This window comes from Carettochelys insculpta, chromosome 2 (genome assembly GCF_033958435.1).
Source record: "Carettochelys insculpta isolate YL-2023 chromosome 2, ASM3395843v1, whole genome shotgun sequence".
Lineage (NCBI taxonomy): Eukaryota > Metazoa > Chordata > Testudines > Carettochelyidae > Carettochelys > Carettochelys insculpta.
In genome coordinates, this window is record NC_134138.1 from 246,610,091 (window position 1) to 246,629,981 (window position 19,891).

General features: G+C 49.0%; 1 protein-coding gene across 1 annotated transcript in view; it reads left to right on the forward strand.

Moving 5' to 3' along the window:
- GPR158 (G protein-coupled receptor 158) overlaps positions 1 to 19,891 on the forward strand; it is a 352,985-nt gene that overhangs the window by 305,105 nt on the left and 27,989 nt on the right. Inside the window, exon 7 of the mRNA XM_074986282.1 lies at positions 9,392 to 9,630. Coding sequence (XP_074842383.1) covers positions 9,392 to 9,630 — 239 coding nt within the window. The remainder of the gene's footprint in view (positions 1 to 9,391; positions 9,631 to 19,891) is intronic.

The following is a 19,891-nucleotide window of genomic DNA, read 5'->3' on the forward strand; positions in this document are numbered from 1 at the left end:
CTTTCACCTTTCTAATGTTACCCCTACATTCTTGTATTACTTCTCTCCTTTGTATTTTGACCTAGTTTCTACTTTTTATACAAGTCCTTTTTTTTAATTTTTAGGTCCTTAAAGATCTGAGTAAGCCAAGCTGGTATCTTGCCAAACTTCCTATCTTTCCTATGTTAAGGAATTGTGTCCTTAGTAATGCCCTGTTGAAAAATTGTCAGCTGTCTTCAACTATTTTTCCTTGTATCTTGTTTTCCATGGGACCTTACCTACCAGCTCTCTGAGTTTACTAAAGTCTGCCTTCCTGAAATCTATTGTCTTTATTTTGCTGTACAACCTTCTTCCACTCCTTAGAATTATGAACTCTAACCATGTTCTCCTAATGTACAGCATTAATGTTGTATTTATAGTCAAACTATGATTTAAGCACTAGCACTTCTGCCTTGAAGGCTATGTAGAGTGGCTTCCTCTGCTCCCTGCACTTCTCCTGCAGCTGCCTTAGAGAGAAGACCATGTCAACGATAGACCTCTCTGCATGGAATCTGCACTGCGATTCAGGGTACACCCTCTCAGCAATCTTCTGGAGTCTGCCAAGGATGACGCGAGTGAACAGTTTACCAGTGACGCTTAGGAGGGAGATTCCACGGTAGTTGTTGCAGTCGCTTCTGTCTCCTTTGTTCTTATACAACGTTACAATGTTAACGTTGTGCATATCCTGTGGACCCTCACCCTCTTTCCAGCACAGGCACAGTAGCTCATGTAGGGGTTCCAGGAGTGTGTCCGCGGCACATTTGATTACCTCTGGTGGTATACCATCCTGACCAGGGGCCTTTCCTGCTGCAATGCTGTCGATGGCTCTCTTCAGTTCATCCACAGTTGGTTCTTGATCCAGTTCGTCCATTACTGGTAGGAGCTTGACAGCATCAAGGGCTGCGTCAACCACAACGTTCTCGCGTGAGTACAGCTCGGAGTAGCGCTCAACCCAGCGCTCTATCTGTTTGGCTTTGTCAGCAATGAGTTCACCAGATTTGGATTTCAGATTTGGACCTCATCGACCTGACCAAGGCCTTTGGCTTGGTGAGCAGGGATGGTCTGTTCAAACTGCTCCACAAGATAGGCTGTCCTCTACGGTTACTCAAGATGATCCAGTCGTTCCACGAAGACATGAGAGGAACCATCCAATATGACGGCGCATTATCGGATGTTTTCAGAATCAGGAGTGGCATCAAACAAGGATGCGTGCTTGCTCCGACATTGTTCGGGATCTTCTTCGCACTCCTCCTGAAGCATGCCTTTGGATCTTCAACAGAGGGCATCTTGCTGCACACAAGATCTGATGGGAAACTGTTTAACCTTGCAAGGCTGAAAGCTAAGTCTAAGGTGCGGGAAGTCCTCATCAGAGACATGCTGTTTGCAGACGATGCTGCTGTAGTGTCTCACACAGAAGACCAGCTTCAAAAACTGCTGGATCAGTTCTCCAAAGCGTGCAAGGACTTTGGGCTTACCATCAGCCTAAAGAAGATAAACGTACTCGGTCAGGATGTTGCTGAATCCCCATCAATCAGCACTGACAACTATATGTTAGAGGTTGTCCACAAGTTCGTTTACCTTGGGTCCACCATCACTGACACCCTGTCATTGGACACTGAGCTAAATAGGGGGATCGGAAAAGCGGCCACAACTCTGTCCAGACTCAGCAAGAGAGTCTGGAATAACAACAAGCTGTACACTCACACCAAAATGCAAGTCTACAGAGCCTGCATCCTCAGCACCCTCCTTTACGGCAGCAAGACTTGGACCCTGTATGCCCGCCAGGAAAAGAGGCTGAACGTCTTCCACTTGTGCTACCTCAGGCACATCCTTGGAATATCATGGAAGGACAGAGTGACCAACACCTCCGTCCTCGAGCAAGCTGGAATCCCAGCCATGCACACCCTCCTCAGGCAGCGTCGACTCCGCTGGCTTTGCCACGTCCACAGGATGAATGATGGAAGGATTCCAAAAGACATCCTGTATGGTGAGCTAGCCTCTGGCAAAAGACCTCCCGGACACCCCCAGTTGCGCTACAAAGATGTCTGCAAGAGAGACCTCAGAGAGGTAGACATCGAGCTGGACAACTGGGAAGAACTAGCAGACGACCGCAGCAGATGGAGGCAGGGGTTACACAAGGGCCTTCAGAAGGGCGAGATGAACATCAGACAGCTAGCAGAGGAGAAGCGAGCGCACAGAAAGCACAATAAGGACTTGCCAGAGACCCACTATGACTACGTCTACACGTGCCCCAAACTTCAAAATGGCCATTTGCATGGCCATTTCGAAGTTTGGAGCACGTGTGGACACAGCCTACATCTGCAAGAGATGCAGCAAGGACTGTCACTCTCGTGTGGGTCTTCATAGTCACAATAGACGCTATAAATGAAGTCCTCAATTGAAACTTTAAAGGGCGCGATCCATAGTCTATGCAGAGTGAAGGATGCCTACTACTACTACTTCTGCCTTAATAGACACTATTCTATTCTTTGTTAGGGAGTGCCAGGATGAAAATCATTTGTAAAAAAATTTGAAGGCCCATTAGAAGATTTAGACACAAAATTTCCTTTAAAAATTAATGGTAAAGTTCACTGCTTTGTTTTTTGGAAGTCTCCTCTGCAATCTGTACTTTAATTGTAGTGTAAGTCTCAAAGGCTGTTCAACTGTCAGGAGTGAGTTCTGTTGAATGAAAACTTCAGTTCCTTAAATAGAAATGTGTTTAGGAGTCTATCCACTGGATTTTTGAATGCATCCCCAACCCAACTTTTACAAAGAGCCTTTAAATTTCCAACCTTCCACAGCTAAATTTTCGGGTGTATGAGAACTCAGAGTACAAACTTTGTATTATCTGCCATCCCCTCCCTACTTCTAGAGTTACTAGCTTGGCTAGGTCGAGGGAAAATTCAGATGAGAAGAAGAAGCAGCTCTCCTCCTCCAGCTGTTTGGCAGATGAGTAGCTCTGTGGTCTTTATTCTGTGATAATAGCTGCAGTAGCTTCCATAAGCCCTGATGCCCATATCCATATGGGAAAGCACCAGGATATTCATGTAGTGAAATCCTTGTGCAATATCCTCTCCCTTCTGTTTCCCTGATCCACAACTGCAGAACAGCATCATTCCATGAATATAAATGATAGTCTATGGCGTAGATTTCGGTAATCACAGAAAAAAATAAGCCTTGACACTAAATGCTTTTATTTTGCACTGTGCTCTGAAGATTCTTATCTTAAATAATGACTTGGAAAGTGGACAAGTAAATGGAAACCAGCAGAATGAATTTTAGGCAATAGTGAAGAAAAGTTTCCAGAGAACAGACGTGCTTCTCCTGCTCCAGCTGATGGCAATGCAGAGGACACAATGTATAAGGAATTTTCTTTTTAAATCTGATAAAAGAATAATATTCTAGTGTTCTAATACAAAGTACTAACATTTTTAAGTCATATAAGCTGCGTCTACACGTGCACGCTACTTCGAAGTAGCGGCACTAACTTCGAAATAGCGCCCGTCGCGGCTACACGCGTCGGGCGCTATTTCGAAGTTAACTTCGACGTTAGGCGACGAGACGTCGAAGTCGCTAACCTCATGAGGAGATAGGAATAGTGCCCTACTTCGACGTTCAACGTCGAAGTAGGGACAGTGTAGACGATCCGCGTCCCGCAACGTCGAAATTGCCGGGTCCTCCATGGCGGCCATCAGCTGGGGGGTTGAGAGATGCTCTCTCCAGCCCCTCAGCTCACTGGTGGCCGCGTGGAGCGGCCCCTTAAAGGTCCCCTCCCCCGCCCTGACTGCAGGAAGCTGAGGCAACGTGCAGGCTGCAGCCTGCACACGCGGGCAGCCTGCACAGCCCTCAGCCCCTGACAGCGGCGATGGCTGCCCAGCAGCCCCCCCAGCACCCCCAGGGGACCCCCCCCAAGGGCAGCCAGGGCAGCCAGGCCAGCCAGAAGACCTGCCAGTCTGGGAAGCGGCAGCGGGGCCCCTCCTGGACGGAGGCCGAGCTGCGGGACCTGCTGGGGCTCTGGAGCGAGGAGGAGGTGCTCCAGGTAATGGGGAGCAAGAGGCGGAACGCGGATGTGTTCGCTCGGCTGGCCGATGGCCTGGCTGCCCAGGGTCACCCTGCCCGCACTCCGGACCATGTCCGGAGTAAGGTCAAGGAGCTGCGGCAGGGTTATGCCCGGGCCCGGGATGCGGCCAGCCGATCTGGGGCCGCCCCCATCACTTGCCCCTTTTACAGGGAGCTCAGGGACATCCTGGGCTCCCGGCACACCTCCTCCCCTCCGGCCACCCTTGACACCTCGGCTGACGAGCCCCAGCAGGCCCTGCAGCCGGAGTCCGACCCGGAGGCAAGCCCCGCACCCCGGGGGCCCCCCCCGGAGGCCATCCCCGGGACATCGCGGCAGGAGGAGGAGGAGGAGGAGGAGGAGGAGGGGGGCTCCTCCTCCACAGAATCCAGCCTGCAGATCCTCCTCCTGCCATCCCGGAGCAGCAGCAGGGCCTCCGACCCCCGGGGATCTCCGGACCGTGGGAGCGGACCCACAGGTAGGTACCCCTCTCTGGTGGACACCCCGGGGCTTGAGGGGCTGGGGTAACAGAAATGTGTCCAGGGCCCCCCACACGCTCACATGGCCATGGCCCCAAGGACACCAGGGCCATGGCCCTCACACCACTGCAGCCATCAGCCCCTGCCCCCCCCACCCTGCATGACAGTGCCATGCCCCATCCCCGGGCCAGGGGGGAGCGAAACCTCGAGGGGCCCCCGGGCGGAGGGGGGTGGGACACCCCACAGCAGCAGCATGTGATGGAGTGGGGGGTGTGCCAAAGGGAGACTCAGGCTACATATGAGCCACAAGAGCCGAGGAGCTCCCAGGGCCAAAGGAGGATCCTGGTGCTACAGCTGGCAGGTGACACCTCTGCCCTGAGCAAACAGGAGGGAGGAGCCGAGCTGGCTTGGAATTGGGGGGCGAGGGCGGGGGCCACAGGTAGAGGCTAGGGGAAGGGAGAGCTGGTAGGCAGCCAGCCAGAGGACGGGGAAAGCTGCATCCCAGAGGGGCCCCCCTTGGGGTCTTCTCCCCACGACGGGTTGGAAGGACTGTCTCTTCCGACAGCTGGTGCTGTCACTCCTGCCAGAAACTGGCCATCTGTGGCCTAAGAAACCTCTCCTGCTCTCAGACCCTGCAGGCTGAAGTGAGAGTCGCTCCCACCAGGGGACGGGGTGCAGGGCAGGGGGACCCCTGAACCCCATCCATCACAGCAGCATCTCCCGGGGACGGGGATGGGGGACCTGCAGCACAGGGCGGGGGGCACAAAGCCCACGGCTCGGGGCCCACACTAACGCCTGTCTCCATTCTTCTTTCCCCCCTCCTCTCCTGTGTCCTGCACCTGCACCTGCACCATCCGAAGGACCGGAAGAGAGCGCCGGCGAGGCCTCGGTTGTCCTGGAGAGCCCTCCGGGACCCTCGCTCCAGGGCAGCCCCTCGGTGGAGGAACGACCGGCCCCGCGGAGGGCAAGACGGCAGACCCCACGCCTGCTACCGGCGGCGGCAACGGACCCCCAGCTGCTGGCCATCCTCCGCCGGCAGCTGGAGGTGTTGGAGCAGCACCTCCAGCTGCAGGAGTGGGCGCTGTCCTGGCGCCAGGAGGCATGGGGGGCCTATATGCAGACATTCAACCGGCTGGTTGACTACCTGGCCTCCCATGCCGCGCCGGCCGAGCCACCGCCCGCCCTGCCCGCTCCTGCAGCCCCACCACCAGCTGCTCCGTCCGCTGTCGCCCCACCACCTCCCCGTGAGGGCCACAGCGCCGAGGGACCCCTGGAGCCACCCGAGACTCACCGGCGCCGATACCTTCCAGTGCAGCCCACTCCCACCCAGCTGCGGACCAGACTGCAGGCACGGCGGGGCTCCCGGCCGGGCATGCCCAGTGCTGGGCTGTAGGGGCGAGGGACCCGGGATGTGGCCCCCTCCCTTGTTGTACATAGTTTGGACTGCTTTATTTTGGTGCCCCCGTTTGCCCCGTCCCCCCCCGTAAATAGTTCTCCCCGTTCTCCTCCCTGCTTTTCTTTTTTGTTGATGGCGCACACTTTTATTTGCTTTGTGGTTGTATTGTTTTATTTGTGCCCATCTTGATTTGGTTGAACGTTTGTCCCTCCTTTTTGGTTTGTGTGTCACATATTTATTTATGTACAAAAAAAAAAATTCGTTAAGACAAAAAAAACGTTTACGTTCACCCACAAGTTCGTGCTGTCATTTCTCCAGGACAAGTGAGGGGGGGGCGGTGGGGTGCTCCATGGTGTGGGCGGTGGGGCAGGAGTGTGGGGGAGGAAGGGGCGGGCAGTAGGGGGCCTGGGCAGAGTTCACCCCGCGGCCTGTTGGTCGAAGTGGGCCCGCAGGGCCTCCCGGACCCGGGTCCCCTCTGGGTCCACCTGCCGACTGGGGGAAGCAGGTGGCTGCACGTGTGCCCTGCCGGCCTCCGCGGCCCAGCCCTGCAGAAAGGTCTCCCCCTTGCTCTCCACGAGGTTGTGCAGGGTGCAGCAGGCACCCACAATCTGGGGGATGTTGTTGGGGCTGGCATCCAGGCGGGTCAGGAGACATCGCCAGCGTCCCTTGAGGCGGCCAAATGAGCGCTCCACCACCTGGCGCGCACGGTTCAGGCGCTCGTTGAAGCGCTCCTGGCTAGCGGAGAGGTGGCATGTGTAGGGGTGCATGAGCCACGGCCGGAGGGGGTAGGCCGCATCTGCAATGATGCAGAAGGGCATGGTGGTGTCCCCCAGAGGGATCTCCCGCTGGGGGATGTAGGTCCCCGCCTCCAGCCGGCGGCACAGGCCCGAGTTCCGAAAAACCCGGGCGTCATGGGTGCTGCCAGGCCAGCCCACGTAAATGTCCTGGAAACGTCCCCGGCTGTCCACCAAGGCCTGCAGGACGACTGAATGGTAGCCCTTCCAATTGAGGTATCGTCCTCCACTGTGGTGCGGGGCGCGGATGGGGATGTGAGTCCCATCCAGAGCCCCGAAGCAGTTGGGGAAGCCCAGGGTGGCAAAGGCGGCGACAGTGGCATGTGGGTCCCCCAGCCTCACGAGCCTGTGCAGGAGCATGGCGTTGATGGCACGCACGACCTGCAGAGAAAGCACATGGGACAGCCCCAGTGAGGGGTGAGCAGGGTGTGCGCGGCCCTGCCCTGCCCTGGCCCCCCTGCCCTGCCCTGCCCTGCCCTGCCCTGCCCTGCCCTGGCCCCCCTGCCCTGCCCTGCCCTGCCCTGCCCTGGCCCCCCTGCCCTGCCCTCCCTGCCCTGGCCCCCCTGCCCTGGCCCCCCTGCCCTGCCCTGCCCTGCCCTGGCCCCCCTGCCCTGGCCTGGCCTCCCCCTGTGGGTTCTCTTACCTCCATGAAGACAGCCCCGACGGTGGCCTTTCCAACACCAAACTGCTGGCCCACGGATCGGTAGCTGTCCGGAGTGGCCAGCTTCCAGACAGCGATGCTGACCCGTTTCTCCACAGGGAGGGCACGCCGCATGGCAGTGTCCCGGTGCCTGAGTGCGGGGGTGAGCCACTGGCACAGCTCCAGGAATGTCTGTTGGGTCATCCTGAAGTTCCTGAGCCAGTGGTCGTCATCCCACTCCCCAAGCACCAGCCGCTCCCACCAGTCGGTGCTGGTGGGGTAGCTCCACAGCCGCCGGCGTGTGAGGCGGGGGGTGGAGCGGGGTGCTGCAGGGGTAGGGGTTGAGCCCAGCTGCCCTAGGGGCATCTCCTCCCCTGGGGCAAGAAGGTAGTCAGCTGCCTCCCACATGGCATGAGCCAGGGCAAGCCCTGCTCCTGCCGGGAGGGCTGGGTGGACCTCTTGCTGCTGCTGCTGCTGCTGCTGCTGCTGCTGCTGCTGCTGCTGCTGGGGGTCCATGACTGCGGCGCCCGGGGTCTGTGTGCCTATATGGCTCCTCAGACTGCGTGCTGTGCAGGCTGAGTGTATGTGGGAGGGGCCCTTTAAGGGAGCGGCTAGCTGTTGCCCCGGAAGCGCTAGTCCGCCCGTTGACCCTGTCTGCAGCTGTGCCTGGCATCCCTATTTCGATGTGTGCTACTTTGACGTGTAGACGTTCCCTCGCTGTGCCTATTTCGATGTTGGGCTGAACAACGTCGAAGTTGAACATCGACGTTGCCGGCCCTGGAGGACGTGTAGACGTTATTCATCGAAATAGACTATTTCGATGTTGGGTGCACGTGTAGACGTAGCCATACTGTGTGTTGAGTATCCCTGGCTCATACTGCATATTGCTTTATAGGTAGTCCATCACTTGTGCCAGAATAGCTCTTGCAATGGTGGTTTTATCCCTACTGCATGTCACATGCTTCCCCTCTTCTAGAAAGCATGTTACATTAACACTGGACCTCCAAATGTGCAGGGCCTCAACCTGTCGCTTCCATTTATAAATTCCAGTGATGATCATTTCCACATGGTATTGTCTGAGCACCATCAAACCATAGGTGCTAGGACTAAGGTTACTGGGCACATTGCTGCACTCCTGTGGCTTTGAAGTGGTTTCCATTTTATAAAGGGTTTACAATTTGTTTCTGGGCTCTCAGCAGCCCATCTATAAAAATTGTTCCATCACCCCTGAATTACACTCACAAAAAATGTATTTAAAGGGCATATTTTAACTCTGGCATTACAATTGGCGAGGAAAAACCAGGCAACATCAAAAGCAAATGAAATCTCAGACACTGATTTATTGATTAACGGAAATGGCCATCCCCTTTATAAAGGCAGAACTCTTGCACTGGGATTTGAAAGACACAAAAAAGGCTGAACGCATAGGCTGTGTCTGCACTAGCCCCAAACTTTGAAATGGCCATGCAAATGGTCATTTCGAAGTTTACTAATGAAGTGCTGAAATACATATTCAGCGCCTCATTAGCATGCGGGTGGCTGCAGCACTTTGAAATTGACGTGGCTCGCCGCCGCGTGGCTCATCCCGATGGGGCTCCTTTTCGAAAGGACCCCGCCTACTTCGAAGTCCCCTTATTCCTATGAGCAGATGGGAATAAGGGGACTTCGAAGTAGGCGGGGTCCTTTCGAAAAGGAGCCCCGTTGGGATGAGCTGCACGGCGGCGAGCCGCGTCAATTTCGAAGTGCCGCAGCCGCCCGCATGCTAATGAGGCACTGAATATGTATTTCAGCACTTCATTAGTAAACTTCGAAATGACCATTTGCGTGGCCATTTCGAAGTTTTTGGCTAGTGTAGATATAACCATAATGTTACTGTGTGTCTATAATCCAAATATATCAGATGTCTATTCTTGCAACGTGCCATCTCTAAAAAGTGGTCAGTTCAGTTTAAATATAATAAATGTGAAAGCAATGATCCTTCAAATGTCCATTCTTTGATTTTTACAGAGTTTTGAAGGTATTCCTGTCCCAAACTGCTCAACGTATTCCATACATGACAGGTGGCCGAGTGATGAGGATGCTGGCTGTTATTCTCCTGATAGTCTTTTGGTTCTTGATCGGCTGGACTTCTGCAGTCTGCCAAAACTTGGAAAGAAATATTTCACTCATTGGCCAAGGGCAAACGTCAGACCACCTGATCTTCAATATGTGCATCCTTGACCGCTGGGATTACATGATGGCAGTTGGTATGTTGACTTTTTTTGTCTTGTCTCTTAATTTTTATATAAAACTGGTTTCCTTCACAAAACCAAAACCAAAACCAAACCTCTTAAATCCTTTGTCAGACCTTAAAGCTTCACCAGAAAAGCATCTAGGAAAATAAATAAACAATTTTTAAATGTGCTGAAAGGTGACAACAATCAAAATATTTTGAATATTGTATCATTTTCAAAGGTGTGTAACTTTGACTCCAATAATAGTGTGATCTGGTGCTCATGAAAATAAGAGTCTTGAAACCAGGAAGATCCTGCCTATTACATCCTCATTAGAATGACAGAGTATGGAGAAGCCTAATACAGGCATTTTATTTCTGTTCTGCTAAGTCTAGATAGATCATCCTGGTGTGAACTGGGTTGATTTAGAAGAGTGCATTTCACAACTGATTATCAAAGTAATGGCATGGTAAATATTTGCCGAAACTGCCAACTTCATTTATTTATATAGCGTGTTATTCATGTTTGAGACCAATTGCTGAGGCACAAAGTGACAGCCTGAAATAGCTCTTGTCTGATTTTCTCATGGTGGTTGAAAGAGAAAGACAGTACATTTGTTTTTACTTTATGTTGTAACCAGTTGTGCTGGGTTTCTCCTATTGCAGTCCAGTGTATCTATAAAGAGGATTAACTGACAATGTGTAACTTACCTTTAATATTTTCATACCTAATCCTGTCATTTCTGCATTGATATTGGTGAGCAACAGGATCTGGTTTTGCTAAACTATTTCAAATTCTCCAATATTTTGGAAACAAAAATAGATGTGTGTCCTGACAGCTGTTTCAGCCTCCCATCTCCTCAGCTCATCCTCCTCATGACCCTTACCAGGTTTATGGTAGAGCTCTTCTGGTGATGAGAAGGTGTTCTCTCTGTGACTTCCAGGGAGTAGAGAAGAGATGGACAGAAACTGGCTGGGGGTTATAGGAGCAGTTCCTCTCAGCAAGCATAACTTGGTGCCAAAGAAGCACATAGAAAGCTGGCATCAGGGCAATTTAAAGGGAGTCAGCAACTGGCCAGGATCCCTGTTACCACTTCACCAGGGACTTTTCCTGCAGTGGGTATGAGATGGTTATAGGGCCTCCCCATCCCATCACTCTACTCTGTGTCTTCTGTCTGCTTTCATTTTTGTGAGATTTCTGGGTCACTCAGAGATAGCCCATAGTTAAATAATTTCTTAACAATCTAGCGATGGCCTGCAAACCACACGATGCTAGTTGGTAAAAACTGACAGTAGAGTATTTGATAGTATACCAGTTAAATCACTACTTTTGGAAACACTATCTAAAGTGTGTTGAATTCTTATATGCAAAATAATAAAGAGTGACTGATGTAAATAGAATTTCTCCTGTAACCCGTAGGAGGTTTCTCCTGTAGTAGAAATTTTCTAATAAAAGAAAATTTTTCTTCACACAGTGCACAGTCAACCAGTGGAACTCCTTGCCAGAGGAGGCTGTGAAGGCCAGCACTCTAACAGAGTTTAAAATAGAGCTTGATAAATTTTTGGAGGTTAGGTCCATAAATGGCTATTAGCCAAGGGTAAAGTATGGTGCCCCTAGCCTTTAGTCAAAGGCTGCAGACAGATGGCAGGAGACAAATCGCTTGATCGTTGTCTTCAGTTCACCTCCTCTGGGGCACCTGGCACTGGCCACTGTCGGCAGACAGGATACTGGGCTGGATGGACCTTTGGTCTGACCCAGTATGGCCGTTCTTATGTTCTTATGTGGAAATACAAAGCATTTGTTGTTGTCAGATATTAAGGTGGTTTGTCTCATAACTTCATTACTTCTTAGGTACACTAGTGCATTAGAACATTACTGCTGCTCTTTGACTGGTAATCATTATAGAATAGTAAACAAATATTTCTTTTTTACTGTTTTTTTATCCACAAAAACAGCCTGAGTTACAGTATTTTCACAGAAAAATGTGAATAGCCAACGTGATTACTACTGTAAATGGCAAATACACCCTCTGCCTAGTGTAAGAAATTGAAACAGAATGTATTTCAAGATACATATACCTCTAGATTTGTTGATGACTGTCAAAATACATCAGGTAGGAATGAAGATAAAGTTGTAACACAAGCCTGAATAACAAAGGAAATATAGACTTATCTTGTGTTTTTATCATGTTGCCTCTTAACCCAAGCTACATGTGCAAACATGTTTGTACAGATGTCACATGTAGCCTATGAACCATCATTGCAAATACCAGAACATTAGAATCCTGGACAGATACATAATTCTATCTGCATCTTCAACCTCATCTGCCTCTGTAAAAATGACCTAAGTTCTGGATATAAAATTCATATTTGCATTCATTTCCACCAAAACAAGCCCCAGATATCCACATCCACATTCATGGACCTTCACAGATTTGTAGGGCTCTGAAGATGTAGGGCTCAGAAGATGTTACCGATGTAGTACAGTTGCACAGCGGAAGGTTTGTGCGGTAACCAAAAATCTCAAAATCTCTTGACCAGCTGGATATGTTTTCACAACCAGAACACTTCCTTTCTGAGATTTGACAAGAAAAATAATAGTGTAGAACTTCATTAATTCACTGTGAATTCCATTGCATATTATTACATTTTATAAATTAGCACATAGGTGAAGATATTTGATTAATAATAATGAAATTAAAATCAAGGGTGCTGCCCTTGGGTTTAGTTTAATTTTTATTGTATGTAAAACTTTATAGATACTAGTATGTATGTGCTGTAGTATATTTTGTAAAATAAAATCCTATTAATGTAAGATTTCATCACTGCACTCTATCAAATCTTTGTGGAAAGACAGAGGGAGATTTGTCCAGATTGCAGATTAGTGAAGTGAAAACTAACAAGGTTCTGCCACAAAGCAATAATAAACAGGTTAGACCAACACCTGTGAGAAACACCTGTTAGAAATGGTCTCCTACTCTCCGGATCCTCACCTTGTTTTGATGAGTAGGCTTGTGCATTCCAATGAACCCAAGAGTGATGCCGCAAGGGGTCTCGTGCTGCAAGATCAAGAGGGAAGGTCCACACAACGAACAATCTTAAAAGTCCTCAATGGCAGAACAGGCAGAGGATAACAAAGGTAATGCTACAATGACTGTGAAGGCAGATGAAGGCTGCAACAGACGGGGGACTCCCAGTTGTTGTGGATTCCGTGCCACTGGACTTGAGTTTTCTATCCATCAAGAACCATGTGGTGTCTGCAGTGCAGCAGTCGCCCCACATTAAAAGAAGTCACGCACAAGCGTTTTCCTCCATGTACTACTCTCCTAAACTTAAGCCCTATAGCAACTGGTGAATGGCAACAGGAGCAGAATTGTGAAATCTGGAAGCTTTTAGTCATGAACCGGCATGTAGATAGTAAATGTATGTATCAGTTGTTCTGTTTCAACAACTGAGGTGGTAGAGCAGTCCGGCTGCTGCATCCAGGACTGAGCAGCCCTCTTTAGGATCCACTCTGCTCACCCCACATGGGAAGGGGGCCAGAAAAGATGCCCTAAACATAGTCCACCTCAATCCACCTGACTGGATAAACGCTGTCCAGTGGGTTCACCTCCATGCAATCGAAATAAAAAAAACTGCCCCATGACCCTCCAAGAGCCACTAATATCTGCCTGTTCTGTGATAAGGTCTTTGACTCCAGAACTGGGCCGATCAGCCATCAATGGACTCACCAATAGATGGGTGACATACAGACATCCTACTCGTTATCGAGTGACCACCAAGAGAGAGAGAAAAATGGTCTAGGTTTACTTGGTCCTCCCTCGGTTCAGGGAGCTAACTGACCTCTTATTGTCCCTTCCAGCCTAACAGTTCTATGATTCTGCATGGATTAGCCGCTTGAACAGAGTAAAACACACTTTGTCAGTGGGTTTCAGGGCCTGAGGACACCTGTGTTCAGTTTCAGGTTCTATAGGTAATATGCTTTAGTTGCTGTATACCGTTTTTCCTGTTTACCTCTGGCCGCCCCCTTGTTCTCCTCTCCCTCTACTTCTATTCATCCTGCCACCCTGGGCTTTTCATATTGCTGCTTCTATTGAATTGTCCTTGCCCTATTGTTCCGCTCATTGGCTGTTTCTACACAGGCCACTTTCTTCAAAAGTGGCATGGTAATACACGGCCCAAAATATGCTAATGAGGCATGGATGCAAATTCCCTGTGCCTCATTAGCATACAGTCACGTGATTTGGAGTCTGGAAGAACATTCTTCTGGACTCCAAATGCCATTTAGAAGCGTGGCCCCCGGGGGGTCTTCCGGAAGGAAGTCCTTCTTCCGGAGGCCCCTTCTGGAAGAAGGGGCCTTCAGAAGAAGGACTTCCTTCCGGAAGCTCCCCCGGGGCCGCACTTCTACATGGCATTTTGGAGTCCGGAGGAACGGTCTTCCAGACTCCAAATCACATGACTATGCTAATGAGGCACAGGAAATTTGCATCCACGCATCATTAGCATATTTTGGGCCGTGTATTACCATGCCACTTTCGAAGAAAGTGGCCTGTGTAGAAACGGCCATTGTGTCGTCCCATTATTGTCTCCCTCCCATGATCTAACCGTCTATCCTGACTCCTGATTACCTTCCCTTTCTGGACCTCACTACCCTTCTGGCTTCTGCAGTTCCCTGTCGTGCTACTTAGAACCCCTGTCTTCAGTTGTTTGCATTCCAGTGTGGTTGATTTCTCCTTCTTCTCACTCAATGGATGCATGGAAGCCCTGGGAGCACTAGAGAGTTTCCTGGCTCTCAGTACTTGTGTCCCAAAGCTGCAGTGGCCTCTGGCTACTGGGAGGAGTGACTGAAAGGAAAGTTTTGCTCAACTACAGAAGCTCTGGGCTGGAGCATACTCAGCAAGATGGAATCTGTGGAGAATTTAGCTACCAAGCTCTAAGTCGCTACCAAGCATATGCAAAGAGATTTTTTTTTGGGGGGGGAAGGGAGGATGAGCCTTGAAGGGTAATTTTTCACATTAAAAACTGCATTATGGAAACCAAAGAGACTGTGCCAAATTTCAAGACTTTGCTCCAGTTTAGAAGTGCTAGAGCTCAACAAAATGTTTGTAAGATTTATTTTTTAATGAGCAAAACTAAATATTTTTTCTTTGTGGTTTCAGAAATACCTGCACTGTTTTAACTGAAACATTCAAAAAAAATTAGCCTGAAGCAAGCAACCGGCTTGAGAAATTTTAGTCTAAACGATTAAAAATTGGCAAAGCTATAAGCTGCTGAAAACAGGGTCCTATCATGGAAAGTATTAATCTACTTTAATTACGGGCAGCACTCTGAGCTTTGCCTATAACAAATATTGTTTAGGAATATGAAGCAATTCTATGGAATGTGCACTAAAGAGACAAATGGATTCAAACCTATTTAAATTAGAAAAGTATTTTAATTGTTTGGCTCCTGGATTAACTAGCTCAGTGGTTTGAGCATTGGTTTGCTAAACCCCAGGGTGTGAGTTCAATCCTCAAGGAGGCCATTTAGGGATTGGGGCAAAGAGGTGTCAGGGATGGTGCTTGGTCCTGCCAAGAGGGCAGAGGTCTGGACTAGATGACCTCCCAAGGTCCCTTCCAGTTCCAGGAGAGGTGTGTATATCTCCAATAGCCCATGTCTCCTGATATTCCTCTCTACAACCCTTGTGTTCTTTTGTGTAGTATTTGAAATCCACTGGAATTTTTAATAAAAAATTAAAATAGGACATAGACCAAAATGTCTAAAATTATTATTGAACTGTTTCAGCTGACTTTGAATGTAAATTCCACAAATGTTTAAACGGCAAAATATCCAACTGTGGAGAGAGGGGTAGCTCAGTGGTTTGAGCATTGGCCTGCTAACCCCCCAGCTGTGAGCTCAATCTTGAGGAGGCTACTAAGGGTCTGGGGCAAATATATTTAAAAAAAACAGTCAGGGATCATGCTTATTCCTTCTAAGAGGGCAGGGAACTGGACTCAATGACCTCCCAAGGTCCCTTCCAGTTCTGAGATGCATATCTCCTTATATTATATTATATTAAATGTTCAGGTATGGTTAACTACCAAGTCGCCAGTCAAATACAGCGTACAAATGTTCTTTATCACACAGCTACATGTATGTTTCAAGGCAAATGTTTTGTAATATTATGTCATGATTATTTTTACTTTCCATGGGTATACTAAGGCAAATGAACAAGAAATCAATGTTTTGTGCATTTATGCAATTAATGTAGCCTTAGTTTTGCACCCATCACAGTGGCAAAATTTCCGTTGACTTCAACAAAGCACGATTAGGCTCCCTGCTGGCAATGTTGTTCCTTCTTAGCACCTACAATAGCATAGCTCTGACTGTGGTATCTCAGGGTTTGTCTACACTGGCACACTAAACCTGCACTGCTGCTGTTGATGCAGTGGAGTCGACTTAGCGGGTCTAGTGAAAATGCTCTCCTGTCAACTTCAATATTTCACTCCCCTGATGAGGTGAAAGATAAGTCAGCAGGAGACTATCTCCCGCCAGCATAGCGCAGAGTAGACACTCTGTTATGTTGATATAAGCTATGTTGCCTAGGATGGTGATTTTTTTCACACCCCATGTGATGTAATTTACAACAGCTTAAGCCGCATTGTAGTCTGGGCCTCAGGCATAGTTCCTACACAGCCTTCCATCAAAGCAACACACTTGCGGGGCTGCACTCCTGCTGTCAAACCTGATCTCAGCTAAATACCTGCCACTTACCCTCTAGTGATGTTAAAACAAAAAAGCAGTCATGTAGCACTTTAAAGACTAACGAAATAATTTATTTATAATAATATAATTTATAATAAATTATTTGTCAGTCTTTGAAGTGCTACATGACTGCTTTTTTTGTTTTGATAGAATACAGACTAACACAGCTATCTCTCTGTTTCTAATGATGTTGGCTGGGACGGGAAGGTGCTCTAGGCATTCGCCACTGGCCTGGGGTGGGGAGGTAATCCAGGGCCTGACCACTTCTTGTGTTGCTCTAGCCTTTCCCTCATCCCAGCGCTGTTGATGCCACTGCCTCATAGCTGCTTCGCCTTTCCATGGCCATTCCCTCCGCTCTTTGTCTGAGGGAATGGGGAAGAGATCCCAGGGCTTCCCTGCCACTTAATATCTAGTGGTAGATCTCCTCTGTCATCCCTCTCTGACCCTTCCTCCTCCTTTCACATTCTCTCTCTTTTCTCTCTCTCTTTGTTTCCCTCTATCTTTTGTACATACACACAGTGAAATTGAGAGAGCGGCTGTGGAAGCAGAATGTGGATGGGAGAGTTGAAGAAATAATGAAGACATGGGCGGTGTCCACACTAGCCAAAAACTTCGAAATTGCCATGCAAAAGGGCCATGTCGAAGTTTACTAATGAAGCGCTGAAATACATATTCAGCACCTCATTAGCATGCGGGCGGCCTCAGCACTTCGAAATTGATGCGGCTCGCCACCACGCGGCTCATCCAGACGGGGCTCCTTTTCGAAAGGACTCCAGCTACTTCAAAGTCCCCTTATTCCCATCTGCTCATAGGAATAAGGGGACTTCGAAGTAGGCGGGGTCCTTTAGAAAAGGAGCCCTGTCTGGACGAGCCACACAGCTGCGAGCCGCGTCAATTGCGAAGTGCCGTGGCTGCCCGCATGCTAATGAGGTGCTGAATATGTATTTCAGCGCTTCATTAATAAACTTCGAAATGGCCATTTGCGTGGCCGTTTCGAAGTTTTTGGCTCGTGTAGACACAGCCATGGTGTAGAAACTGACTAGAGAGAAGAGTCAGTGCAGAACTGTGTGAATGGAGAGGCAAATGGAATAGAGGGGGATAAAATAGGAAGGGCAGTGGAGCGGATTGGAAAGGAGGAGACTGTGTTCAGAGGGCTGAGCTGAGAGGCAATGATATCGCACACTGCTCCTGACTAAAGTCAGCAGGAGATGTGCCTCAGTAAAGATGGTAGGATTTGATCCCATGTAATTACATCTGATGTAGTGCAAAGGAATGTGTATTGTTTTGCCTTGACAATCAAAGCGAAACTGAACTAAGTATAGGTTAGTTAAAAGAGCTCACTGAAACTGGTCAATAGAATGATCTAGGAAATAACTCAGAACTGAACAATTATAAATGGATTAGAGACCCTTGCAATTTCTGGAAATCCTTTCAAGCCCGTGAAAAGGAATTTTTAATGAGAAACAGCATAGTCCTCCAGGTGAGAGGTGCAGTGCAGCGAAGCAGAAAGAGGCTCTAGAGGGGGAGGAAGAAGAATCTAGGGCATATTTTTTTCTTTAAAAATTTTATTTATTTAGCTTCTAAAAGACAGACTGAGTGGTTAAATGTACAGTCAGCTCAGTGAAGCCTGTGAACAGAAGATATAGAGACAATAGACTGGGGAAATAAAATAATAGTTAAAACTGAGTAAAATTGAATAGTCTGTGGTTTGGGTTTAATTAGTATTCTAGTCTGTCAGTACTCTGAGAAAAGATGTCCTCAGTGAAATGGAACAGTTCTTTATTTTGCAAGCTACACATACTTCATAATCACCTACAGGTTGAACCTCTCTTGGCCTGAAATTGGAGTAAGAACTCTTCTGCTACTCACAGCCTTAGATTTGACCCTGCTTTGACCCTTCATCTCAGTTGTCATTGTCAGGATCCTGGCAGATGCTTTACCTACTGCACTCTGTTCAAACCCCGTTCTGAAGATGGAATCCTTAATTTCCTTTACATAGGGCACATCCCTATTGTATCTGAGTGCTTCAGAAATATTAATTTATTTTCACAACATCTGTGCAAGGTGAGGAAATATTATCACCTTTTTAAAGATTGGGACAAAATCACATGGGATTAATGTCAAAGTATCCATTTATTTTGAATGACCAGTATGAGGGCCCTATGTCCTAATTTTTCAGTTTTTAGCCTAACATACCTCATTGTGTGCTAAACACACAGCTCCCATTAACTTCATTTGCAGCTTAAGTTGGGTATCCAGAGAACAAGGCACACACAATTAGAGATCTGCCTTGAAACATTTGATTTAAATGTCATGCCCAGCACCACATAGAAGGTTTGTGTAAGAGGCTGGGTTAGAATCCAGTTTTTCAGGGCAGTATTCAACTGTCTTAACCATTAGACTTTGTTCTTTTCTGGAAGTTCCCTGCCCCGTTCAATACACAGCCTCCAACTTTTGATACGAATGATTCAGGGACCCTACAGACAAGAGCCTCCTTCACGAAACACAATTCATTCCTAAAGCTGGTCTGTTCTTTGCGCTGCATGAGGCCAGGGTACAGTGGAATAAACTGTTGGTGATCACATAATTCAAGATTATGTCATAATGCATGTGGACAAGGGGATTGAAATAAGGTTGTATGATTTTCAGATTTTATACTAGGGGTGGAGGAGGGCAGGGACTGAAGCCGAGTGACTTGGACGTGAGCACAGAGAAGAAGAATCAGTACTGGAGCCAAGATCAGAAACCATGAGTATCTGACATCAGAGCTTTGTGAAATCTCATGTGCTGGGGTCAGCAACCTTTCTGAGGCAAAGTGTTGAAATGTGACCTTTTGAGCTTCTGTGTATGGTTTGAGTCCCGGTGATATTCTTTTAAGGCCACCTAGGCTGTGTCTACACGTGCCCCAAACTTCGAAATGGCCATGCAAATGGCCATTTCGAAGTTTACTAATGAAGCGCTGAAATGCATATTCAGCGCTTCATTAGCATGCGGGCGGCAGCCGTGCTTCGAAATTGACGCTCCTTGCCGCCGCGCGGCGCGTCCAGATGGGGCTCCTTTTCGAAAGGACGCCGCCTACTTCGAAGTCCCCTTATTCCCATGGAGCTCATGAGCTCAATGGAAACCACTTCAGCAGCAGTGAGAGTGGGAGCCCTACATCAGACTTCTCCACAGCCAAGCAGAGCGGATGAGAGATTTCACGAGGCCCTGTGGGTAGCCAGCACAGCCCCCCTGGAAGGGGCAGAACCTCAGGTGGCAACGGTCCCGAAGGACAGAATTTGCTGGACCAGAGAAGATAAAGGGCTTCTGCCCCAGGCAGCCCCAGCCTCCCACTCCTCTGGGACTTCAGGCTCCCTGTGCTGCCATGGGGCTCCAGCATGCCCCTGAGGCTTCCACAAGCCTCTGGAAGGTGGGGGCTGTGGCCCCAGACCCATGCTGCAGTTGAGGATCTGGTGGGGGCTCCAGCCCCTCCCTTGCTGCAGAGGGACCAGCAGGGGCTCGAGCTCCAGCCCCAGCCCTGTGTTGCAGTAGGGAGTCCACAGCAGGTGCTC